The sequence below is a fragment of the Phodopus roborovskii genome, unplaced genomic scaffold, assembly GCF_943737965.1.
Source record: "Phodopus roborovskii unplaced genomic scaffold, PHOROB, whole genome shotgun sequence".
Taxonomy (NCBI): domain Eukaryota; kingdom Metazoa; phylum Chordata; class Mammalia; order Rodentia; family Cricetidae; genus Phodopus; species Phodopus roborovskii.
The window spans coordinates 29,741,750-29,768,946 of NW_026126409.1; the positions used below are offsets into that span (position 1 = coordinate 29,741,750).

General features: G+C 41.8%; 1 protein-coding gene across 1 annotated transcript in view; it reads left to right on the forward strand.

Moving 5' to 3' along the window:
- Positions 1–27,197, forward strand: part of LOC127220426 (low-density lipoprotein receptor-related protein 2) — a 47,529-nt gene that overhangs the window by 9,935 nt on the left and 10,397 nt on the right. The window contains exons 7-26 of the mRNA XM_051182274.1: positions 1,092–1,217; positions 1,660–1,863; positions 3,024–3,192; positions 3,492–3,660; positions 4,527–4,752; positions 5,849–5,974; positions 8,186–8,410; positions 13,149–13,460; positions 14,725–14,937; positions 16,870–17,052; positions 17,567–17,782; positions 19,512–19,744; positions 21,562–21,691; positions 21,874–22,058; positions 22,677–22,863; positions 23,745–23,963; positions 24,336–24,516; positions 25,714–25,915; positions 26,004–26,168; positions 26,495–26,695. Of these exons, the coding sequence (XP_051038231.1) occupies positions 1,092–1,217; positions 1,660–1,863; positions 3,024–3,192; positions 3,492–3,660; positions 4,527–4,752; positions 5,849–5,974; positions 8,186–8,410; positions 13,149–13,460; positions 14,725–14,937; positions 16,870–17,052; positions 17,567–17,782; positions 19,512–19,744; positions 21,562–21,691; positions 21,874–22,058; positions 22,677–22,863; positions 23,745–23,963; positions 24,336–24,516; positions 25,714–25,915; positions 26,004–26,168; positions 26,495–26,695 (3,872 nt within the window). The remainder of the gene's footprint in view (positions 1–1,091; positions 1,218–1,659; positions 1,864–3,023; positions 3,193–3,491; positions 3,661–4,526; positions 4,753–5,848; positions 5,975–8,185; positions 8,411–13,148; positions 13,461–14,724; positions 14,938–16,869; positions 17,053–17,566; positions 17,783–19,511; positions 19,745–21,561; positions 21,692–21,873; positions 22,059–22,676; positions 22,864–23,744; positions 23,964–24,335; positions 24,517–25,713; positions 25,916–26,003; positions 26,169–26,494; positions 26,696–27,197) is intronic.

A 27,197-nucleotide genomic window follows, 5' to 3' on the forward strand; every position in this document is an offset into this window, starting at 1 on the left:
TTAGTTTGAAGTATAATGCAAGCATAAAGGATCTGTTGTATTGAACGTGTTCTCCGGAAGGACAGGTTGAGTTCTACTCTGGGCCTTATGTGTGTACTCAGTCCTCTCTTCCTGAGAGATCTGCAGGCCTACCCATCTGGGAAGGCTATAAAATTATATTCTACATTGGCTTTTATATCAAGGCTTCATCAAGAGATGAACCTATTTTGAAGTTTATTACTTATAATTAAAATTTAATAAGTCTTAGCAATTAAATTTAATTCATTTTATTGTTTAAATTAAACCAATACTTTAAGTTACTAGATTTATTAGTTCTTCATTAGAAGCTGGTCATGACACTCAGAAGCATCTAGGTAAGGTTGTAGCACACTTTTTGGGTTCTGACTCATGGCAAGATTTGGCTGGCTACAAACTTGACTATGGCTATGCATCTATTATCCTGCAACTGAAAAATATTGTTATGCCCAAGGATTGTGTGGTTTAGGAGGAATAATGTTTTTCTAAAATGTCCGCAGGGTACCATTCCCTTTTCTATATCAAATAAATAAATCTAGCATAGTTTTGTTGTTTATCTGATGGAGAGTTCTATTTGGTTTTTGTTGTTGTTTGTTTGAAACAAGGTCTCATGCAGTGCAGGAGTAGAATTGAATTTACGATGTAGCCGAAGATGAACTGAACTCTTGATTTTCCTGTTTCCATCTCCTCAGGACTAGGTTAATGGGTACATTTCACCAAGCCTTGTTTGTGACCATGGGCTCTGGAAACCAATAGAGCCTTAGCTCAATTTGGTATCATATCTGTGAACATGCCCTTTTCTGTCCTCTAGGACGAAGTGTTCCTGTGGCATAAATAGTGTACTCTGGGCCCCAACACTTGTCATTCTGAAACAGATTCTGGTGTGACTGGGAAATAGTATACTCTAAAAATGTTACTGGATTAACACAGCTTGTATTTTAGCCAGCCACAGCAGGGCTCCCTGTCCAGAAGCTTCTGCTAATTTATATTCATACAAATGGGAACTCCATGGTAAACCTGAAACTTCTGTGTTATAAGTCTTGAGTCATCTCTAATTTATAACTCTCTGTCATCAGATGTGGATGAGTGCTCTCTGGCATATGGTCCATGTGGCCAACTCTGTTATAACACACCAGGCTCTTATTTCTGTGGCTGTGTTCAAGGTCACCAGCTCTACAATGGCACAGACTGTCGAGTTACAGGTGAGTTCTATAGTCAAAGCCAGCCCGGCATCTGCTCTGTTCCAAAGATGCTGTTACTGTGACAGGCATTGCCTAATCAGATTGTCAGTTGCATTGAGTTACTATGTAGGCTATAGAACTGGGAGCTCCAGAGAATCAGCCACTTGTTTTAATTTGGCCTGTGCTTCTTTGCACACTCATATCTGATTGCTATGTGACAAACACATATTGGAGTTCTGTCTAAGTGGGATTCTGAAATCAAATAAAGGAATAATGTTCCAAAAGTTAGCTTTAAAGTATTGGGATCAGGGGAAAGGAGGAACTAAGAGCTCACAAATCTTAGAGTATGCTTTGTTTATGCTTTAGGGAGAAGCAGACTTAGGTATAGAAGAAGAAATAACATCTTTAGTTAAAGGGAAAGACCTAAAAGGAATAATATGTTACTATCTCCCTTCTACTTCAGATGATGATGTTAAAATTCTTATAGCAGCAGATAAAGAGCTTGGTATCCTGAACCAAAGAACGGGCATCTATGAGATGCTCATCCCTGTAAAATCAAGGCCCAGTTCTGTTGCTTATGACCTGAACAGAAACATGTACTTCTGGGTAGATAAAGTCTTGAATGTATTCATCCTTGGGAAGCCAAACTCTGTTCCCCTCTACCCAGGTATGTTTTTTTGGCATTATGATTTAACTTTTTAAGGCTTCTTACGTTAGTGATACAAAACTCCTGAGATTGCCAACCTTAAACAAGAGGAAAACCTTTTTTGATTTCAGATTTTTAGAGTGGCCAATTAGCAGTGTATCATGGTAGAAATGTTGAGGAGAAAGCTGCTCACCCCATGATAGCTGGGAAGGGAATGGAGAGAGGACAGGAATATCATCCTACATTTCCATTCAAGGGGATGCTCTCAATAACCAAAAACATTTTACTGGGCCCCTCATTTAAAGGTTCTACTACCTGTCAATAATAATGGCCACAAGATGGGGACCAAGCCTTTAGCCAATTGTCTCTTTGTGATACATCCCACAGTCAATTTATAGCATTACTTATGCTTACTGTAAGAAGTATCTACATCTATCTATATCTATGTCTGTAGATGGGCAAGCTTTATGACATACCTGTTATGAAGCATGAGAGTGTATAAGATGCCAATATGAGATACTTATGTGACAGGTTGGCTTCATAAGGCACCATACAACATTGCTTGTTCCCTGAAAGTGTTTGATCTCTCATGAATGGCCTCGCCCTCCATGGGGAGTGGTTGGGGGATGGGATGGGGGAGTCGGTAGGGAGCATGGGAGGATGGGAGAGAGAAGGAAAATAAGAAATATATTAAAATGTAAAATAAGAAAAATATTAAATAAAAAATTAAAATTAAAAAAGAAGTGTATAAATCTTGTGATGTAGCCTTAAGCCAGAGCCGTCTCTATCACTAGGTATTTGAACTTGGGTCTTTACTCCTTTGAACGGCTCCTCTAAGAGGAGGCACTAGGCAAGGGTGGGAACTAACCAGGTAGCATAGTGAGGAAGGTCACGGCAGCAGCAAGCACAGTGGCAGACAGAGCTCCTCACAATTCCCAGAGACATTTGTGGTGACCAGGCTCTGAGCTGAGGCCTCACACACTTACATTCTTTGCTTGTGCTTCTCTTTGGATCCTCCATGCATGTTGGAGATTCCATGGAATAACTCTGACCATTATTCCTTGTGTCCTATCTGCCTCCTTGTATAGATCCAAATCAGTTAAGTGTCTTGTCAAACACTGTTTTCAAGGTGAACATAGGCATGAAAACGTGCAGGTGTAACTCTTCCCCTGTGTCAACAGAACTTCCACCTGTGAGTAGTGTTTCTCTGGACTGGTTCACGGGACAGTTGTACTGGGCTAGTAGCTCTGCAAGGGTCATCTGTGCTGGCTTAAGTGACGGCAGAGGCTATGTCAAAATCTTGGAAAAGGATCTTGTGCCAGAGGAGCTGGTGGTGTTTCCTGCAAAGAAGTAAGTAGTATTTCTCTTGGAATGCACCCCAAAATCTCTTGGCATTTTACATACTTAAGAAGAGAGCAGGCCAGCCTTAAGGTTACATTTGCCCCACAAAATTGCTATTTGTACATCATAGATTGAATTCCATGTAGCCAAATCTTTCTAATCATGATGAATATGGGAGCTGAACTGTTCAGCTTTGGGTAGCAGGACAGAGACAAAGCTCATAGGGGAGAGCTAAGGGAGTTGTTGAGAATAATGCGTGGATGCAAGCAAGGGCATTTTTGAAGACTGTGTGTTCCTGCTGCTTACAGGTATTTGTACTGGGTAAATCGAGGTGAAAACGGGGTGAAGACTGTTGAGACTGCAGGAATGGATGGCTCTGACAGGAAGACACTAGCAGTGGTGACCACAGAGAGGCCTTTAGGACTGACACTTGATCATGTGACTGGCAGACTCTACTGGATCGGTGGCTATAAAGAGGTACTATTGATAGGCCAAGGCGAAATGAGAACTGTTTTTTTGCTAGGAGCTGGGAATGGGTCTACAGGTATGCATCCGACTTTCTGATGGCTAGCATTAACTCCATACAGTAATTTGCATTGCAAAAACAAGAAAAGCAAGGTTTAATTGCACAGCATCTTGGAGTAGAACAGACTGTACCAACAGCTTGGAAGACTCAGTGTGCTTTTGGTTTTTGTTTCTTTTTTCTTTTTTTTTTTTTTTTTTTACATACTCTATAGCCCAACAGTGCTAATTTTCTTTTTTTGCAGTTTTAAGGTCATGATTTATGTTGTATTCATGATACAAGATGTTTTTAAGATTTCTGGGAACTTCCACAGAAGCATATAGTTACTTAGGCACATTAGAACTATACTCAGAATTCCAAGGCCTAATGTTACAGTTTCTAATATCCCAGCTTGGGAAATGACAAACTAAAAGGTCACTATGACATAGTGACTAAAAGCAGAGACTCACAGCTTGGTGAGTTATATTTCCAAGTCTCGTTTCCTAGTTGTGATTTAGGCTGATTAGGATGCTTCTGTGGGTAGTCATGACTCTCTCTGAGAATACATACATAAAACACCTACCTTGTGCGACAATCACAGAATAGAGTGAACAGCATTGGGACATGTCTGGATGTAGAGCACATGAGATAGCAACTAAAATCTGAACAAGAACCACTCCATGTGCTGACTTGGACAGTAGACTCCACAATCTTACATGAATTCTTCCGGATCGCTTGATATCACAGGGCTATCTAATCAATGCCTAGAAATCTCTGGTGACAGTGACATCAGCAGCCCTTGCTGGTGCTGTCTCTAACTCACGAGACTCTAATCCTTTAGTCCATAGAGACAGTGAAAGTGGATGGCAGTGGGAGGTACACCTTTCCTGGGATATTTTTGGAAGATGAAGACCCCGTTGGCCTGGCTGTGTTTGAGAATGCTTTCTTCTGGGCAAATCAAACTCAACTGATTCGTACCTCGCCCAGCAGTCCAAAGGAGAGAGAGGTGTTGCTCCAAGCCTCTGTGTCTGCACTCTTAGTCCTTCACAAGTCACAGCAGCCCAAGAGTAAGTGACTCAATTGCTTCTAAATTGCTGAGATGGAAACTGCCCAAGATGAGACCTCAGTATGTGATAGAAACTTCCTGTTTTGAGGCCAAGATGTGTTCTAGTCCATAGGACTTCTAAATACAATCAAAAGCATCATGGAGAAGCTCATTCCAAGTCCTGTGCCCTGTGCCTGGCTAAAGCATCAGTTGGAATTTTAGGGTCTGGGGTAATGAAAATATTCACTCTGGGCTGGAGAGTTAGCTCAGCAGCTAAAATCACCAGGTGCTCTTCCAGAGGACCCAGGTTCAATCCTCATCAGCTGATTTGTGGCTCACAACTATCTGTAACTACAATCCCAGGGGATCCAAAGCCCTCTTCTCAGGCACCAGGCATGTATGTGGCACACATGCATACATGTGGGTAAAACACTTATACACAAAAAATAATAAATGAATCTGAAAATGTAATTAAGAAAAAGGAAATCTAAGCTGTCCATGGAGGGGAGAGTGGGGATTATGCCCACTGACATCTGGACTAATAAGGGAAAATAAAACAAAGCCTGGTATCTGGCTTCAAGCCAGAAATCAGATGTTCACCAGGGAATTAAAAGCATTTGCTAACATAAATTGTAGATCATAATCAACTCAGATGCTGCTGTGTAATGTGTCTTTTTATTTGGGGGTTTTAAAACAGGGTCTCTTTATGTGGTTCTGGCTGTCCTGGAACTCAGTGTGTATACCAGGCTGGTCTTGAATTCATACCTCTGTCACCTGAGTGCTGGAATCAAAGGCATGCTTCACCATGCCAGGCTAAGTGTGTCTGTGGTGGAGAATACAGATACCTTTAAGGGGGTCTCCCAGGAAACAAATGGGATACTCATTCTGCCTTAACTCCAAGGGAGAAAGTGCACTTGGTTAAAGTTTGTTGGTCCTATTGAAAGACATTGGAACAACACTTGTCTGAGAGCTAGTCAGGAGACGAGCACACCCACGGAAGGTGACAAATATATTTGGATTGTTCTTAAGGCAGACCATTTTACCTCTTCTTCAGCACTGAATTCTGTATGGTTTGTACAGAGAACCTGAATCCGTGTCTACTGTTTCCTTTTAAACAGGCAGACATTCAGCATGTGTTCCAGGTTCTTGCAGCCACTTATGCCTTCTGTCCCCCATCCATCCCAAGGGCTACAAATGTGTCTGTCCAGAGGGACTGTTTCTTTTACCTTCTGGCATATGTAATGGTAAGTTCCCTGGTGAAAATGGGCACAGTTCAAGAAGGCTTGCTCCAGGTTAGTCTGGAAATATGGCCAATTCCATTTCTGAATCAATCACTTCTGTTCCAACAAGCTCCATTAATGACCAATTTGTTGTCAAAACAACTTGATTCCATTTCCGTTTTGATTATGTTGAGATCAGGTCTCACTGTGTAGCCCTGGATGGCAAGGAACTCACTATGTAGATTAGAGTGGCCTCAGAATCACAGTTCTTCCTGCCTCTGCCTTCCAAGTGCTGGGATTAAAGGTGTGTATCTCCATGCCTTGTCCTTTTGAGTTAGTTTTGTAATAGTGCTAAATAATAGTACTAATAATAGTACCTAACAAAAACTTAACATTTAACCATTTTTAATTGTGTGGTGACATAAGAGGTGTTCTTGTTTCTGTGCAACCTTCACCAAGATTCATTCCCAGAACTTCTTCATCTTTCAAAATGATGCTCTCTACACCTTAGGCATTAATTCTACTAGCTTTCCCATCTAGTTCCTGCCAATCACCATTTTATTTTCTGTCTTGCCTATTTGGTGAACTTGTGGGATACTTGACTCTGGTGTGTTTCACTTAGAATATCTTTGATATTTGTCTTAGTTAGGGTTTCTATTGCTGGGATAAAACACCATGACCAAAAAGCAAATTGTTTGGGTTTATTTGGCTTATGCTACCATATTGCTGTTCATCATCAAAGGAGGTCAGGATAGGAATTCAAACAGGGCAAGAACCTGGAGGCAGGAGCTGATATAGAGACCATGGTGGGATGCTGCTTACTGGCTTGCTCTACATGGCTTGCTCAGCCTGCTTTCTTATAGAACCCAGGACCACTAGCCCAGGGATGCACCACCCACCATGGGCTGGACCCTCCCCCACTGATAACTAAAGAAAATGTCTTACAGCTGGATCTCATGGAGGCGTTTCCTCAGCTGAGGCTCCTTCCTCTTTCTTTGATAACGCTAGCTTGTGTCAGCTGACACGAAACCAGCCAGTGCGATGTTATAATCTATGTTCTAGCATGTGATACAATCTCAGACATACCCTTTTGACTTGTGAAGCAGGTCTTGGCATACAATCTGGAGTTTACTATGTGGCCCTTTGTGCCTTAGCTTCCCGAGTGCCATGATCACCGGGGTGTACCACAACTCCTGACATCATTCTGCTTTATTTTTCAGTTTTGTTTATTTTTATTTATAATAATAAATAAATGTTTATTTATTATTGGGGGGCACTTTGCTCCACTGTGTGTACATGTCCATCAGAGGGCAGTTTTGTGGAGTTGGTTCTGTCCTCCCACCTTTCTGTGGGCTCCAGGATGGAATCCAGGCTCTCAGGCTTGCACACCAGGTGCACTTTTACCTGCTGAGTCATTTCCCTCATTCTATGTTCCTCTTCAAGGCTAAGCGATAATCTTCTTTATGTATACAGTTCTTCTATTACTAGACAATTGTTTCCTTTAAAGCACAAAATAGCATATATAATTCAAGTTTACATGAAAATGTGACAAGTAAATTAATAGAAGAAGTGCCTACTATGAACCCTAGTACATATCCTGACTTGGTTTGTAAGCAGAGTCTCTGCTGGAATGTTGCTTTAGTCCAGCATTGCTAACACAAATTCCCCCATGTTGCTGTTTTATCACCAAAATACTAAAGTCTACACAATTTATTGAGTATTTTTACCCAACCTACGTGGCTTTTAAAACAAGAACATGACAATTTTAAGAAGAGTAAATCATGTAAATATGTTTATTCTCCAACTTATTTTTAATGATAAAGTTCTCAGGGCCAGCTTTGAATGGAGTCATGGTGGGATAAAACGCAGTTGCCAAGCAATCAGCTCAGACTTAGTTTTAAACATTATATATTATGTGCTGTTAAACGCACATATGGAATTTTTCTTTAAATAAACAACCAAACAAAAGTCCCCAGTAGCAAGACATTGTTAAGTCAAGGGGTGCAGCATTCCAGTGATCCAATCCTACCCATTGAAATCTAGAAATTTGTTCAAACAACCCATGTCTTTAGAGGCTCTGGTGGTCATGTGGTCATGTGTGTATGGGCTGCAGAGGCAGAGATGTTAAGACATTTATATGAGTGCCTGAGTTTGAGATGAGGCTGCTCTCATAAGGGAACCCAGGACTAGTCTGAAAAAATGGTCAAATAGCAAATCTCTCTCTTCCCTTCGTAGAATTCAAAGTTGTGTTTTCTTCTGGCAAACGTCTGTACTTCCTGAAAGTCAGCGCTATGGGAACCGCCATAGAGAGAACTCTAGTTGAGGAGCATGCTGGGAATCTCTACTTACTGGATATTGATTGGAAGAGGAATTTCATCTATTGGTCAAATGCCCAGGGACATCTCATTTACTCAGTGGGATATTTGGGACAAAAGCAAGAAATTTGGACCCAGCGCACAGGTGAACTGTGGTACCCTCTTGTTTCTTTCCTTTATTTCCTGCTTCTAAAATGTGTAGGGCCAAAAAAGTGCATCAGTCCTTCATATTTTCATGCCAAAACTAGGTGTGACTAATTGATTGTAATATCTGTTATTGACCCTTTGTTCTTAGACATGACCATGGCTATGAGGATAAATAGAGGTATAAAGGGTTTCTTTTTATTTTCCTTTCCTGGCTTTAAGTCAGGGAAAAATAGGCGAAAAGGGGACCTTCATTCTTCAGTTTTGCATTGCAGATTTTTCATACTCTAATTTAAAAGTCATTTGCAATGCAGATTTCATAGAAAAAAAGCAAGATATTTTCTTAATATGGCAATATATGCTTTTCCTTCCCACACTCCTAAATGCTCTACCTCACCCTTAAGTTACCCTTGCTTTGCCTAAATGCAACATCTCCATTGTAAAGGATTGAGACTTGAGCTCCAGGGTATTAGATTTCTGAACATCTGTATCTGTGTGCTCTGCCAAGTGCTAAGGTTATACCTCACTATGAGAAGTGCTTTGACACTTTCCTTGGGGATGTACAGGATACCCAGAGGACTGGGTAAGTACAATGGCTGGTGAATAGCAACTTCTAATGCCCCAGTCAGAAAACATTCAGGACAAACTAACTATGTCAGCACCTAAAAGCTATCTGAGATGCCTGATTGTAAGCTTCTTACCACTTAATGGAAATGCTACCTTCTCCCTGCTGGCTGGTCATACTAATTGGCTTCTGTGTTGCAGTTGTATCAAGGACTGCTGGTTTAATCTGACCTGGGTCTATTGTGGAGCAGTGATAGCTTTCCATACCTATAATAAATGCCCAAGATGATCACTTTGTAAAGAGAAAATTATAACTGAACAAATGATAACAAATAAGTAAGAGAAAAAATTTGTTTTAGCTCTTGGTCCATTCAGGTTTACACATTGTTTCTAGATCTCTGGTAATACTGGATGACAATGGTGGGAAGTGAGTTATGATCCAAAGTGCTCACTCTAAGACCAAAGAGAAAAAGAAAGAAGGAAGGGACTGGATATCCGCAGACACTTTGAGGGCACATATTCCCAATTGCCTGATTCCTTCCCTTTGGTCCTCATCCATGAAAAGTTCCACTGCATACCAACAGCACCATGGTCTGGATGGGCATAAAGGCACTAACACATGAACCTGAGTGGGGTATTCAAAATCCAAACAAACCACAGCAGTGCCTAAAACAAAACAAAGACAGCAGTATCACTCCTGATAGCCAGATGTGTTCATAGATTATGTGGCCTCCTTAAAACCCATCAGGACATTTAAGTACCCTGAAGTCAGGGTTTTCTCTTGGGCACAATACTCTTATGCTAAAGTTGAAAACTGAGGTCCCCCCAAAAAAAATCCAGTTAAAATTCTTAGTGAAAAACTGAGAGGATTTCATAGTCTAGCTCTTTAAGTACCAATGTGATACTGTTCAAAGAGCAGCCTGGCAAGTAGGGTTTTAACCTTGAATCTGCAAAGGGCAAAAATGAAATCCATAATTGAATATGAGAACCAGTGCTCTCTGTACAATGAAGAGCCTGATGAGGGAGAGAGAGCATTGAGCTTGGGCAAGAATGACTCCATGGATATAGAGAGAACTCTGACCTAATCTTACAGAAGTTCCTCCTGTGTGATGTTGTGACGTAGTAAAGAAGTGCCACTACCCTAAAGGAAGAACAATAAATAGCACGTTAAGCCTCCTGTGTCCTGGCTTCCCCATGACACTCCACCCCCTCACCCTGAGTCACCATTCTTGTGTTTGTCTATCCCCTCGGAAGTTAACATTGAATCCTCACCATCATGCCCTGTAGATGTGCTGCCAAGTGGATGCATTTAACGTCTGGCTCTCTGGGTATTACAGTTTGGATAAAAAAGGAACCCCAGCCTTGGCCCCAGTCCTATGTTGTATTAGGACTTGGCTCCCAGGTGGCATTGTTGAGATCTAATTATTAGGATGCTAACTTCATCAATAGATTAAACCAGCAAGGAGTTCAGAAATGAATGGACTGTGAGAAGCCAGAACCTGGCTGGGGAAAGCAGGCTGCTGGGATTTGCCTTGGTAGGTACAACTTGTCTTCTCCCTGCCAACTTCCTGGCCATGGTAGGGAAAACCAGGGATTGTCCACTACATGCATTCTGCCACTTTGTCCTGCCTTACTACACAGGGGCCCAGCAGCACTGCTGAAAAATGGCTGTAGATTAAGCCATGGGCAAGAATAAAACTTTATTTCATTACTTTTTATTCCACCTCAGATACCTTGTAGCCATGACTAAAAAAACAGAAACAAAAACATAATAGGAGAAATAAATATGCATACATATACCCTCACATATGCTTATAATAAAACTCACTGGTTGAATACGATTTAATACTTTTGTTTCTATAAACAAGTGAAACAAAGACAAAGTGATGAAGACACAATGGGATTAGTTCATCAGAGCCATAAGGATGGTTTGGATGACCTCAGTAATACATTATAAGTACCAGAAAATGACTCTTGGATTTGTTGGACGTTTAGAGCTTAGTTAATTTCACATCTAAGTGGAATCAGTCCTGGTAACATTTCTACTCTCTTTACATTTCTTTTATTTTGTGGTGTGTGTGTGTGTGTGTGTGTGTGTGTGCGCGCGCGCGCGTGCGCGCGCACGCGCATATGCCACATGTGTGTGAGTAGGTCAGAGGATAGCTTTCAGGAATCAGTTCTCTCCTTCCATTATGTGGGTTCCACGGATAAAACTCAGGTCATCAGACTTGGTGGCAAGCACCTCTACTTATCTTGCTTTTCTTATGTAAAGACTAACTTTACATGAAGTGTCAATAGTAACCACCACATTTGGAGGATATTTGTCATTGTGTCATGAAAACAGCATTATACAATATTTGAAATGCTAGCTATATTCCATGAAACATTATCTATATAAAAAGGCAGGGGACAAAATTTAACTAAGGTCAATTATTTATCCATCTCTAGTCTAGAGAACAAAATACAACCAACAAGAATCCCAAAACAAGTACACTCAGACATGCTGTGCTGACAGTTTTCATGGTGTAAATATCCTACAATGCCAGCTTCTAAGCCACCGTGTGATGTGTTAAAATGAATTTGAGAAGTCTTTGTGGAATAAAACTTTACACAGTATATTCACCATTCAGGAACCTTGATTATAAAAAGGAAGTGTGATAGTTTGCCACAGAATCTCAATGTCCTTTAATACCTACATGATGAGATAGGAAATTCCACATTGCTACTCATTTAGTGATGGACAGCCAGTGTTTTATAAAGCTGCTTTGAGGCTATATGTATAAGGTATACTGGAAACAAAAACAAATATTGTGTTTAGACTCATGTCCTATTCTCAGCCAACCTAAAAAATCCAGAGGGAATTCCAAATCCAGAACCACATACAGTTCCATAAAAAGAAATTCCAAGCCAGTAATAGTAAATTGTAATAAGACAATTAAGAATTTACTAGTTGAGTATTAGTGTTAGTAAATCAATATGATTGACTTAATTGCTTACATTGAACCACAATCTTGCAGTCTTTTTTGGATGTTGTGAATTTGTGTGGTCAGCTTCAGTAACTTAACCATAAAATAACAGACATTACTCTAAGATTTCCTGTTTTAATTCTGCTTGTAACAACTCCATCAAAGAAGTATCCTTAGCATGGATTTGAGGAAACTGAGAAACAGGGTTTTGAGGAAGGCATTCTGACCTTCTAGCTCGATATTGCTCTTAATCTTAATGATAGGCTGCATCCCTATCTTCTGCCCATCAGCTAATTATACTGGACATGAGCAGGAAGGGAAGAGTGTTGGAAGTTAGTGCCTAACTCAGTTATCACATCTGATAACGGATACTTGTCTTAGCTAGGGTTTCTATTGCTGTAAAGAGACATCGTGACCACAGCAACTCCTATAAAGGAAAACATTTAATTGGGGCTGACTTACCGTTCAGAGATTTAGTATATTGTCACCATGGCGGGAAGCATGATAGCATGCTGGCAGATGGGATGCTGGAGAGGTAGGTGAGAGTTCTACATCCTGATCTGTAAGCAGCAGGAAGAGAGGATGACAATTGACTTGACCTGAGCATCTGAAACCTCAAAAACCACCCCCAGGGACATACTTTCTCCAACAAGACCACATCTACCCCCAACAAGGCCACAGCTCCTAATAGTGCCACTCCCTATGAACCTATGGGGACATTTTTATTCAAACCACCACAATACCCATGATTTTAATGTACTTTGTCCTTATCATACCTACATCTTCTCATTGTAGTTTTTATTCACTGTGTGTTCTCTTGGTGACCTGGCATTCTATCCGAAGTGATGTCACCTGTCCTAGAATATTTTCCTAAAACAATTTCATCTCCAGCCCCCCTTGATGTATAATTGATTGTTTTGTATGTTGACCTGTGAGAAGAAGGAATGTTACTCTGAAGTTACAGGCCTGTGTTCAAATGCAGGCCACTTGGACATACCCTTCAAGATGTAGTGGATCTTGCCAGGTGGCTATGAGGACCACTGGAGCTCAAGTGACAAGCTGCTGGTTCCAGAGTAGGCTTCACAAGGCTCATGTTGCAAAGAAGAATCTGCTGGAGGGGCTGGTCCTCTGCCTCTCCTTGATTCATTTGAGCCAGTATACTAATATACCTAGAAGCCTATTCTAAAGCAGCCTCTCTTCCTTCTACAGTCTGCTCTGCAAATGTGGACATATCCACTGGGAACCTGTTCTGGCTACCCTGTGACCGAGGTACCATCCAGAAGACCAGAGTTCCTGGTGCAGAGACATACATTCTCTACAGCACAAGCCACATTATACTGCAACTGCTTCTTGACTGGCCCAGACGGGTGTTGTACTGGTTGGAGAGTGGGAAGCCCCTGCAAAGCATGACCCTCGATGGCAAAAACAGACAGGAAGTCTGGAGAGGCACTTGGGCAGCAGACACTCAGATGGCCTTGGACCTTGGGTCTGCTAGTATTCTCTGGACCACCAAAGGGTCAGGTAAGTACTATACAGCAGTACTGTGGGTAGAATCTGAGGCCATACGTCAAAGCCTCTTTTCAGTCTAATGCTTCCAGTCATTTCTTTTAAACTTAAATTAATATTTGTGTTTTGGGCTATAGTGGGAATTTAAAAAAAATTTTAACTAACACATAATAACTGTACATACATATGGGATAGAGTATGATGTTTTGACACCTGTATACAATGTTTAAGGATCATATTATAGTAATTAGTATATTCACCACCTCAAGCATGTGCTGTTTCTTTGTATAGAAAATATTCAAAACCTTCTAGCTGTCCTACTTATTCTGAGCACTGCTTTGACAAAGACTTTAACTCAAAATTTGACAGTTACTGCAAGGCATTTACTTCAAATCCATCTCTTTTCTAACAGTCTGGTTTAGGAATTTAAAAAAAAAATAGAACACCAGAAATAATAGACTTAAGAGCTTCAAAAACATATATGTAGTGTTTTTCCAAAAGTTTGCTCCAAATTTATTTTTTATTCCACAACTAGAAATAGCAGGAACAAACATCCTCTGCGAAGGAGGTGAAGGAGGTACCAGAGCTATGCTTATGCCTTGGTTAAAAAAAATAAGAAAGAAAGAAGAAAGAAAAGGTGTAAGCTGTAGCTTCACAGTGTTTACTCATCTTCTTACCTAACAGCTATCTTAGGGCCTGGTGGCAACATGATAGCCATGCTTTTTAGTACATGCTGCTTTGCTATTGCTGTGATAAAACACCATGACCAAAAGCAACGTGGAGAGAAAAAGGTTTTCCCAACCCTCCAACTTATGGTCATTGCCAAGGAAGAAAAGTCGGGGCAGAAACCACATCAGAAGCCATGAAGGAGTGCTGCTTACTAGCTTGCTCCTCCTAGCTTTCTAAGTTAGTTTGCTTATATAACTGGGACCACTTGCCCAGGGATGATACCACCCACAGTGGTCTGGGACCTCCCAATTAGTTGTTAATCCAGAAAATAACCCACAGGCTTGTCTCGGCCAACCTAGGAGGCATTTTCTTTCCCCAGTTAAAGTTCTCTCTTCCTAAATGACACTGGCTTGTGTCAGGTTGACAGAAAATCCTGACAATACAAGTAACACTGGTTACTTTTAGCCTATAAAACTAAAACCTGTGAAACTTGCAAGGAGGTCTGTGTGCTTCCTTGGAGCTTTGGGTCTTTGGATCTCCGTCACACAGCACCTGTGTCTTCCACCTTGTGTTGGGTCACAGGTCCATCTTGATTCCTATTCTTCCCTAGGACTGCACAGTTTCAGTCTACTAAAAAACCGAACGTGCTCACTGAACACATCCTGGAGTGATTTGGTTATGGCAGCCCATGAGCCTTATCTGGTGACAGCAGACAAAGCAGCTCTTGTGTTGTGGGACAGGAAGACCCTGAAGCCCTTCTCCACACTGAAGGAGCTGCACATAAAGAAAATGATCATCTTGGCAGAGAACCAGGAAGTGCCAGGCGAGTCTTTCTTTGTGGGTCCATCCCTCATGTTTTTTTTTTTTTAAGGGTAAAAATCCTGGGTATCCTTTTGTTTATATTGGCACTTGTCTCCTCTCCATTCCAGCAGCCCCCCTCCATAACTTGTTCATATTCTGAGAGTTTAAGAACTGAACACATTTTGCAAAGTTGCTGAGAGATTTAGCTTGTTAGCACCAACCATAAACGCTGTAGCAGTTCTTAGAGAGGTCGGCCTGCTATGGCCCTTTGGGGAAAGGTCTTTCATATTAGTGTATTCCAGACTCTTAGTCTGGTATGATCATAGCTATAAACTGTTCCCAGACTGATTTACCAAACAACCCATTCTTTCATGAGAAACAAAGCAGTACATTGTATAGGGGACCATCTGTTATGTGCCTCCAAGGATGTGGATACAGGTTGAATATCCTCCACCCAAAATATTTAGGCCCAAAAGTATTTCAAGATTTGGACCTCTGTTTTAGGCCGTGGAGTCTTTTTCAGATGCATAGTGAAATATGTTATGGATGAAACTCAAGTGTTAAACCTGAAATTTATTTATAATTCCTAAATACTTTATGCATATAAGCTGGAGGTCATTCTCTACAAGTGTCTAAGTGTGCCTGCCTTTGGAGAGTGACCTGCCACATGAAGTCAGGTGTAGAGTGTGTGTGTGTGTGTGTGTGTGTGTGTGTGTGTGTGTGTAGAGGGTGTGTGTGTGTGTGTGTGTGTGTATGTGAGAGAGGGAGGGAGGGAGAGAGAGAGAGAGAGAGAGAGAGAGAGAGAGAGAGAGAGAGAGAATGTTATATTAAACAAGTTTTAAATTTTGGAGTCTTTAGGATTTCACGTTTTTGGACTGGTGTGTTTAGCTTGTTCCAGAGAAAAACGTCATTCTTCCTTTTGCTGGAGTTGTGTCAAGGCAAAACAGGCTTTTGTGTCATGTTTTCATATAGTCCTTTGGCAGAAGAAAAACATCAAGTCCTAGGTTATGAAGCAGAAGGAAAAAAAAAAAAGAGGCATTCCCACTCCGGGTTTCAGAAGTTTTCTTGATAGAAACAGCTGGGTATATGAAACCAACAGGATGGAACCATTTTATCTCTGTATCCAGTCACACTATCGCCCATCTCTCTCTTCTCTGTGACACATATAACTTTTTGACTCACTGGTTGCTCTCCTGATCTTAGAAGTTACAATGCATCATGTCTAAGGATATATTCCTGAGGTGCCCATGTGTAGATATGGCAACCTTCCTGCTTTAATCCTATCCCCCATCTTTAACACATTTGTCTGTTGCTGCAGTAGTTGCTGACAAATACTAAATAGTAACTTGTGGCACTGTCAATCTGCATTTCAACAAATGAGTGCCTACCTAATGCTGACTCTCATCCCAGGCCAAGGAACCAGAAGGACTCTCCTGCATTACTTAAGGGTAGGGACACAATCTGAGAAACAGATTACTAGGTGGCATCATTGTGTCACTGTTATAGAATGTACTTATCCAAACCCAGGTAGACTGACATCACACCTACTCCTAATAAGAGCAGTAGGTTTGTTCACACAAATTGATTGTAGTAACTCTGGGGCAAGAAGTTTTGCCTCTGTTATGCTCTCCTACACTACTCTAGGTGCAGTCTCTTATTGACAGAACATGATGTGATACAGTTGCACTCTGCTTTTCATTTCTCAGATGCAAATAGAGCATCAGATAGCTCAAGGAGGAGAAAGGAACTTCCCATATTCCAAGTCAGTAGATAAGGGTCTACATAGCCTACTTACCTAAATGTACTTACATTGGGTGCTTCCAGGGCTCTCGTAATATAGAGCCATGTGGATACTCAGCCCTGTTGTGACTTTCCAAGGGAACAGACAGTGGGAACCTGCCCCACTGCTGGGCCCTCCTGGACTGATTTGCCGAAGTGACATGGTTTACTCCAGACCCTGGGCTTATGGAGACAGTGCCTACTGTCCCTTCTCCTCCTCCTGTTCTCTGCACCCGGTCCTCTGTCCCATGCCAGGATGGGAAGGGATGCATTCCCAGGGAGTACCTCTGCAATGGTGAGCTTGACTGTCAGGATGGCTCAGATGAAGAGAACTGCTCCCGAGTCTGCCATCAACAAGGTTGGTCACCCTGTCCTCAGTGCTTTGTGTCAGGGTCATCTTTAGGCACATGATAGGAATTGCCAGAGTATGTCCTTAATTGTGACATCCCAACTTCCCATGGACATGTTTGCATGCCATCATCTGCCAAAATGCTGATTCCCTAAGGACACACTTCATCCATCTGCCTGTGTTTGCTGCCTGGTTGCTTCCTTAAATTTTCTAAGTATTTGCCTTTTATAGGCCAGTCCACAAAATGACTTAAACAGCTCACTTATAAGAGTTGATAGTCATTTAACAAGTTGTCAAAGCAACCAAACACATGATGTCTTATTTAAATGACTTAGTTCAGGTTGGTAACATAATTGCCCTGAGCACATTATTAAGCTGGCTTCTGTATCAACTAGACATGAGAATGTAGATCAAATAAGATACCATCTGTTGACCCCTCAGACACCAGGAAAAAATAAGGTCATCTCATTTTAAATCTTCCTTTTGACCAATGTGAGCGTTGGGTGGGACTTTTCCTTGCTAGGAGTCTTCCAGTGTCTGGATGGAAGCAGGTGCATAGAGGAGAAATACCACTGTGATGGGGCTCAGCAGTGCACCGATGGCTCTGATGAGTTGGGCTGCTGGAGGCCTGCTGAAGATTGTTCACTGCGTTGTGACAACAAGACCCGGTGTATCCCTAAGAGTTGGCGATGTGATGGGAAGCTAGACTGTTTGGACAGAAGAGATGAACAAGGATGCAGTAAGTTCCATGAGCTTTCCAAAGTGCGTGTGTGTGTGTGTGTGTGTGTGTGTATGTGTGTGTGTGTGTGTGTGTGTGTGTGTGTGTAAAGAGGCATGCTGAGTTGCACCATGTAGCCCTGGGTGACTTGGAATTCACAGATGTCAACTCCTTCTGTCTCTGGAGTCCTGGGACTAAATGAATTGCCTGTACCCTCCCCAGGATGTCTGTCCCCCAAGAGCACTTCCAACTATCTTATATTTGATTCATCTTCTTTTGGGAAATTATGTTCCATAACATTGGTCTGAGTGATAACCTAAGCATCTCCCATCCCATGGGTATTGGACCATTGCAACTGGAAAAAAAAATCTAAGGGTAGATTCCTTCAAACCTCTCGTCACAGCACCTTTACCATCCAACCAATATATTACTGATTGTTTTTGTAACCCTATTTGAAGATTTCCTTTATACTGTCACAATCACATCTAATATAATCATTTGCTTCATCTTGGTTTATGTGTTGGGGGTTGTGCGGAGGGCATGGTTTCTTTTTGAGATAGATTCTCAATGTGTAGCCCTGGTTGGTCTGGAACTTGCTGCATAAACCAGGATGGCCTTACACTCACATAGATCCTTTTGCCTCTGCTTCCAAACCCAGTATCAAACACATGTGCCATTAAGCCTGCCACTGCTTATTCTTGTGCTGGGAACATATGACAGCACTTTTCATTGCTCTGAGGCTATTAGAATAGTAAAATCACCAGAGTGTGAAAATGTGAAAAGTATAGTTTTAAGTATAGCACTAAGGATGTTGTATTACAGTGTAAGAGTTGATACAAAAGTTATGGCGTTACCTTTTTGTCCCAGCTGGGAACACACACACACACACACACACACACACACACACACACACACACACACACACGACACTGTACTTACTACTGAGGTTTGATAGTAAAGCATTGGAGCTCTGAATTTCCATTGGGGAAAACAGGTCTAGTTTCCAAAATTATTTTTTGTCAAGTTAAAGATCTGCTTCCCTGAATACTTTACATTTGGCCTTTTCACTTGCTGGACCATATCGTTTGTAGTTCTTGTAACTCTCCTTTCATTTCTATGGGCTGCAGAGTCTTTATTTCTCTTCCTAATGATGTGATTCAGAGACCTACATCTTCTTGTGGGTGGGGTCTAGAATTGGAGTGGGAAGAGCTGGGTGGGGTCCCAGAGGTTTGCTGTGGAATGGACCATGTATTCAGGACTGTGCTTGCGCTTGCACCTGGGGTCAAGAAATCATCAGAAAAAAAATGAGATACTTGAAGGACCTTGCACTCTTGATGGAATGTACCTCCAATACCTATTTACATCCTTTCTGGGACTAAACCAAGAAGTTTCTGTCTTTAGGCATTGAGTCCAACAACATGAATTAGAGAACATGTTGGATGTTGTGAGATAATTTCTTTTATTATTAATGAATAAAGCTTGCAGCGGAGGTCCTCACTTTGTTTATGCCAGAGTCTGTCTGTAGGTCCATCCCTGTCCCTCAGTCCTTATTTTCTAGGATAAGACAGGACTGGGGCATTAGATTAATGGTAGGTCCTTCTTAGTGTAGTTCTTACCTCAAGATGATTTCCTACCTGATGGGGCTGGTTGCCAGGGTGACAGCAGAACTTGGGAGAGTATCTAAAGTGTTTTCCTGGTCACGGGTTTCTTCAGAGTTGCCTGAACTCTTATCCAGTGCTACCTTTCTCAGTTCGTGAAAAATGCAGCTCGTCTGAATTTCAATGTGAGAATGGCCAGTGCATATCTTTTTCTCTGCGTTGTGATGGGAACCGAGACTGCCTGGACCACTCAGATGAGGAAGGCTGCCCTGTTGCTCTATGGTGCCCAGAAGGGGAGATGAAATGCCCGGAGAGTGGAGAGTGTGTGCTGGCAGAGTGGATATGTGACCAGGATGTAGACTGCAAAGATGGAACTGATGAGAAGGTAGTGTACCCCTCCTTCAGAAATATGCTGAGGTACCTTGCCCCCAGGATGCCAGAATCTGTGGATGCAAAGTCTTTCATAGGGTGTGGCATAGTGTTTGCTTATAATGGACCCATATGCTCCCACACGTTAAGTCCCCCTTAGGTTACTTATAACAACTAATGCCATGTTTCTGCTGAGTAAATAGATCCCTCAAGGTGTTGTTCAGGGAGCAGCGACAAGAAGTATATGGTAAATACTTAATATTCAGAAGTATTTTTGATTCTCTGTGCAGTATAGCTTGTTGACTGTAGCTCTCAAATATCACAGTGACACATGCTCATGGTTGGGAAATTCAAGAAAACATGGAAGCAGATTAGTCACCTAGAGCTGCACCAGGTGTGACCAGGAGACTGTAGAAAATCAAACTTTTAAGAGGAACTTGTTTTGTAGGAAGGCTGCAAAGAATAGAACATGATCACCATGGCCTGAATAGCCAATCCAAAGCTGAGCTCTGAGACTGGACAGACTTGTCCCTTAGCTCCTTTGAATTGTCAGCATAAAGCTTACTGGAGCTCAAGGACTGTCCCAGAAACCACCTGCCTGCACATGACCTTAGTGCTCAGAAGCTGGGAATGTGTCTAAAGGCTCTGGGGTTGGGTAGGTATAAAGATGGTGCCTCCCAAGTCAGAGGAGATGCTGAAGATGCTGTCAATTTTATTTTTATTTTTGTTGTTTTCTGAGACAGGCTTCTTCCATGTAGCCATGGCTGTCCTGGAACTGTCTCTGTAGACCAGGCTGGCCTCGAACTCACAAAAACCTGCCTGCCTCTGCCCTTGGTACTGAGACCGAAGGTAAGTGCCACCACTGCTCTACAATACTGTCAATTTTAATTCACCAGAGCATTATCATTGTTGCAGAAAGAGTTCTAGGATCATTTCTAGACTGGATCCCTCTACTTCTGGTCATTCCCCCACACTTTATTTATTTATTTTTTCTGATTATTCATAGAACAATTTATTTTCTTGCCTCACCTAACATGGCAGGCCACTACTTGTGAGAAGAGGTGCCTATAGTTGTGTTCTGTTTGGATGCTGCTTGTATCTGCATGAGGGAACACTGTCCAGGGTAGTTCTAAGCTCAAGAACCCAAACAGAAGTTTAACTGAGGAGGTTCTTGTCCTCCTCAGTCTGGGCGGGTGTGTGAGTGTCAAGACCAGTGCCAATGCCTTGTTGGCGTCCCTCAAGGGGAAATGCCAGTCTTTCTCTAAGATCATGGTCTGCTGGAAGATGAGGCTGAACCTCACTCTGGTCCTCTCCAGGCAAGGCAAGTTCCTTCTCTAGAGTCCAGAGGACACCACAGACAAGAAGAACATGCCAGGCATGAAATGAGACACAAAGGGCTTGTGGCAGTCACTTTTCTCCTTGATGAGAAACATGACTTTCTAAACACACCAGGAAAGAAGCACATGTGAATTCACAGAGACTTAGGCAGCATGCACTGGGCCTGCATGGCTCCTAGAACTGAAAGGAGAAATGAACACCTGCCCCTATCCCCAACCCAGAAGCTATCTCCAATCAACAACCACTTGAAAATGAAAAATTGGTTTTCTCCAAGGGAGTGTCACTGGGGAAACCATCCACTCTTAAGGATAGGCTGCATGTACAGCTACTGAAAGAGACTCTCATAATTTGTGTTCCCTTTGGGCACTTATGTTTCATCTGGCATCCTTACAGAAGAGACTTGGGAGTAGTCTCTTTGGTTGGGGCATTGTCTAAATCTGCAACCCTCTTCCTTAGCTGGGGGTAGGGAAATACTGATTATCACTGTCTCCTCAGGACTGTGACTCCAAGGTGCTTCCATGTGGCCCAAGGCAGTGGGCTTGTGGAAGTGGAGACCAGTGTGTGCCTGATTTCTGGCACTGCGATGGACAGAGTGACTGCAGAGACAGCAGTGATGAGGCTGAATGTGAGTGCTGGCCACCCTCACTGAGGCAGAAGCCAAGGGCTTTCATGCAAATGCTGCAGAACCTGAGGTCCACCCTCTTCTCATTGACGGGATCTTGGTAGAATATAGAGGAGCCATGTAGGGGAGTGAGATTTAGAGCTGGATTATAAAACTCTAGTGGAAGGCAATCCCCTCCCCAACAGGTGCTCCGCAGAAGTGCCCGGACTCTGAGTTCCAGTGTGCTACTGGTGCCTGCCTCAGCTTCAGCATGGTGTGTGATGGGCGAGAGGACTGTGCCGATGGTTCGGATGAGGGTGGAGAGTGTTCTTCATCAGCGTGCAGCCCAGGGCGATGTTATCACTCCTGCTACCAGTCCCCAGCTGGGCCAGTGAGTTGCTGAAGTTACTGTTTGTTCTCTATCAGTCTGTGTCGAGAAAAGACAGCAGTGCACTCATGCAGGTTGTCCCTGTGACCCTTCCTGTCTCTTCTTGAGCTGTGGGAGAAATATTGCATGGTGCTAAGATCCAAACATCTGGGCAGGTCAGGAAATAACAACTTGAAAGGCGCTTCCCTGTGGGTATTTGGAATCTGCCATGCTCTTAAGCGGAGAACTGGCTCTGTTAAGGCAGTATTACTCAGCTGCATGCAGTGAGCTCAAGTATCATAGTCTAGTAAAAGAGAGTGTTCTGGTATTTGGTAACAGCAGCTCGCTACTGGCAGATGTCCAATTCAGTTAGCTTCATGTGCTTCTCTTCTCATGAATCCAGTAGATGCTCTGGTGTCCTGGGCTGAACCTAGCCATTGTTACTCTGGTCCCATGATGGCTACAAGGATGTAAGGGGTACAGTGAGGTTGATGAGGCAAAGAGAAGTGACTGTTTAAAGCAAAGATGCTTTAGTTGTCAAAATGGAATGTATCACCACGCAAATTTCATAGGAAGATCAAAGTTCTTTTGTCAATGCTGTTTTGTCTTCAGACTGTGTTGATGGCTTCTTATCTCTTTCAGATGTGTGCTTGTGCCCCAGGCTTTGAGCTGGAAAGCAGTGGTCAAATCTGTCAGGATGTAAATGAGTGCCAGCAGCCAATTGGTCGACCTTGCAGTCAGACCTGTATTAATACAGAGGGCTCATATTTCTGTGCCTGTCACCCTGGTTACTTGTTGGGCCCTGATAGCCACACTTGTAAGGCAACAGGTAACCTGGAGCTGGGAATGTCTTCTATACCCTGGATCATGGATGCTGAATCTCTAACTCTGTGATTGTGGGTCAACCTAACTTATCCAATAATTCTTTCATTTTCATCTGCCCCAGTATTTCATTTGCAACCAGTCTAATGCCTGTCAACAAATGTGTGGTTAAAGAAAATGTGGTGTATATGCACAAAGGAATTTATTTGGTCATAAAGAAAAATTAAATTAATTCACTGGCAGGAAAATGAATAGAACTAAAGAGTATGTTCGGTGAAATAAATCCAATTCAAGAAGATAAATATTTCAGTTTTCCTCTTCTATGTGGAATCTAGGTTTCAATATGAATAGATGCATGACACAAAAGAATAAGGGGACTATGTGTGGGGATAAAGAGGATTAACAGGGGTAGGATAAGAGAGTAAGAGAGGGAAGAAGTAAAATATCACACATTTTCTCTCATATGTGGAGTTTGTGCATGTGCTGTGTGACATAAAAGAAGAATGGGAACTCTTTGAAGAAAAAGTAGACAAGGACAGTTGGGGAATGGAAGTGCATGGAGAGAATAGATACGAGCAAGGTACAATGATGTGTATAATGCAAGTCACAATGAAATTCATTATTTTGTCCACTAAACAGGAAAATAAAAGAGATGTTGCTTTTAATTTAAGCTAATAATTACTGTATGTATATATTAAGTCATAGTTATTATTGCAACCATTGTGTTATGAAGCACTCCTTCTATTTGGGCTAATTGGCAGCCTGGCCTTGGCAACAAGAAGCCAAAGGCCTTGGTACCTGGTTATATTCTTTTATTCTTTAGTCTGTGCTGATCTTCACTGTATAAACTCCTTTATGGTCACATTGAAAGCCATTTCTTATTGGCAGGTGCTGAGCCAATCCTGCTTGTTGCAATTGAGTTTAACCTATTTCTTTCTGGACTGAGAAGCTTAAAAGAAGATATCCTGGCAACTGCAGACAAGAACCTGGCTATTCACTCTGTGGACTATGACTTAGTGGATCAGAAAGTCTTCTGGACTGATCCCAGCTCAGAAAGTATAAGGTGGATAAGTATGGCCACGAAGAAGGATGGGATGGTGGTGAGAGGTATGCACCTCTGCAAAGTTCTTATTAAATAGACAGAGCATAAACAACACAATAGGGGGGCAGTTAATGGGTTGGAATTCATCTCCTCAATAGTAAGGAACCAAGGCTTGCTGGTTAGTAAGAAATAGAAAGGCACAACCATTGTCATCTCAGTGGACATGGGTTCTACCAGGCTGCAAGCCATCAACCATTGCTTTTAATTATTATCTTCCTCTATAATAATATTTTGGACATATTGATAGTTTTCTCTGTTGGGTATGCATATGTCACTTAGAAAATGAATGACTAAGGCATGCAAGTCTAGGATCTCTTGGCTTAAGCCTCCTGAAGTTACAATTTAGTGTAAGCATACCTGTTGAATGGTCTCTTTAGGGATAAAGCCAGACTGTATAGTGGTTGACTGGATTGGAAGGAATCTCTACTGGACTGATAGGGGAGCTGGCCAGATTCTGGCAATTCAGTTAACTGCTGTTGAGAGAGAAAAGTCCGAGTTCACAGTTGTCCTGGATGATGTAATTCAGCCCCATTCTTTGGCTTTGGATCCCCTAAATGGGTGAGTCAGGTATCAAAATACCTGGTCAAGAACCTTAAGCTGGTTTCCCTGCCTAGTTCTACTTTGATGCTTGTGTAATCTCAATCTAGAATGAGTGATTTGAAAATGTGTATGGTTTTAGATCTAGTGCTGATTTGTGTCTACCTGATGCATGGCTATTAAATGAATCAAAATGTTGGGAAAAGTACCAAGTGCAGCTCAAGTCACAGTCTACCAATGGTTTCTAAGGCAAACAAATGGACTCCTGGAACACATTTGTGATTTTTAAATAGTGGATAAGGAGAGAAGGGAATTAGTAAGAATAGTTAATGCATGATCATCTAGATTTTAGCTAAGCTTGAGTGATTCAACTTACAATTCTTTATTTCTGAAAAGGCAAGTAATTTTATACTGTCAAAAAGTGTGTGTGTGTGTGTGTGTGTGTGTGTGTGTGTGTGTGTGTGTGTGTGTGTTCTGGGGCTATGGCATACAGGTGGAAGTCAGAAGGCGACTTGTATGAGATGGTTCTCCCTTTCCATCATATGGTTTGCTTCAAGACAAGAACTTTTTCCATTGATCCATCCAGTGACAAGTCTGTCACTGGGATGACTATATGTGTAACAAACATAAGGAAAAGATATAGGAGATCTAGGGTCAGTAGTAATCTAGGGTCTTCATTCTTCTTTCTTACCTTTTAACACACTTCCTCGGGAATTTTCAGCATGACTCCAGGACATTAATAGTAGTGTCTGATGCATTTAACATCCACAGTCAACAATGTGGGCTCACCTACACATCCACTCATGATAATTTTTAGAGCTATTTTTAGTGTACTTTTAAATCTACTTTTAGTTTTTTCCCTTTTTATTTTTTATTTTCTATTTTTTAAAGCCTGGATCCTTTTCAGGCTAGGAATTATTGTATTCCATAACTTCTTGTGGTAATTAATAACAACTAAATAGTCACCATAAAGTTTCCAGAAAAATTTCCTTCTAATATTTTACAATTATATCTAAGAAACTGAACTAATTAAAAGTTGAGGAATAGATTAATTGAGCCATAAGTCAATATTTTTCATTTTTGCTATGATGTTGAATTCCGAGCTACTGTTTTTTATATCCATTTGTAATATTTATAAGTCAATATTTTAAGAAATTAATTGATAAGTATTTTCTCTAAGGCAATATACTGCCTTAAAGCTGGCTTTTATTCACACAGATTGATGTATTGGTCAGAAATTGGAGAAGAACCTCATATAGAACAAGCTGGAATGGACGGTAGCAGCAGGAAGACACTTGTCAATGAAGGCCTTGGTCGGCCAACTAGCATAGCCCTTGACCAGTTAAGTTGGAAGATATTCTGGACTGATGAGAAATTTCACTGCATTGGCTCTGCCAGCCTAGATGGTAGTGACATTAGTGTAAGTGTCCTCTTGACATTGGGCTCTGTTGAAATATCATGTGTTTTGTGTGAAACTCACCCTAGAAAGCTCACCTTCACCATTGTAGATGATGCAGCTAACACAAATCAAGAGCCCCTTTTCAGTCGCTGTGTTCGAAGATGAAATCTTCTGGTCTGACTTGAAGACAAGAACAATACAGCGTGTGGCGAAGATGACAGGCAAGGACAGGGCTGTCCTCATCAAGCATTCTGGACAGCCCTTTGGATTCAAGGTATGTTGAGTACTCTTAAATTATCTCCCTGGTCCTCCAGGAAAAAAGATATGTCTATGAGCTACCCAGTCACCAAGTTAGGTGGCATCAACTCATAGTGATTAAGAGCATTATCTGGCCTGTGGCTGTAGCTTCATGGTAAAGTGGTACTTGCTAAGCAAGCATGAGGCCCTATGTTCAACCTTTGCACATAGATAAAGAAAGTGAGAAGAAAAGTTAGAAGGTAAGGAAAAAGGGAAAGGGAAAAGGAGAGGGGAAGAGAATCGATTGGCTTTCTGTTTTGGAGGATTTAGCACTTAGCAGCATCCAGTTCTTTTTTTCTTCAGATAATGCATGAAGTCCTCCAGCCCAGGTCTTCTAGTCCTTGTCTGGACATGGGATGTTCTCACTTGTGCCTTCTGAGCCCACGAGCCAAAGGAAGTTGTCATTGTCCACTTGGCCTCCTGCTGGCAGATGATGGAATCACCTGTGTCTCCCTCCAAGAGTCAGAGTTTGTGTTCCTGGTACTACCCACTGTTCTCACTCAGGTACTGTTCTGAGCTTGCCTGACATTCCTACATTTGGTTTGTGTTCCCTTGGAAAATTCTTAAAATTCTTACAACTAAACTTACATTTAGAATTCACTATACTCTGGGTATCTTGTAATGTAGAATGTTTTGATCATAAAAGGGTTATGGTGACCAACATGAGGTTTCTTGAAATGTGAAAGTGAAGTCATGCCCATTTTAATTCCTTTAAGACATTGGCTTTCAACCTGCATAACACTGTGACCCCTTAATACAGTTCCTCATGTTGCAGTGACCCCAACCATAAAATTATTTTTGTTGTTACTTCATGGCTGTAATTTCCTACTGTTACAAATAATATTGTAAATATCTGTGTTTTCTGACAGCCTTAGGCAACCCCTGTGAAGGGGTCATTTGACTTCCAAAGGGATCACGATGCACAGGTTGAGAACCACTGCTTTAAGACTTATTTAGCACACTGGAATGCAGTGAGGTTAGGGTGGAGAGAACATTTGCCTCTGTT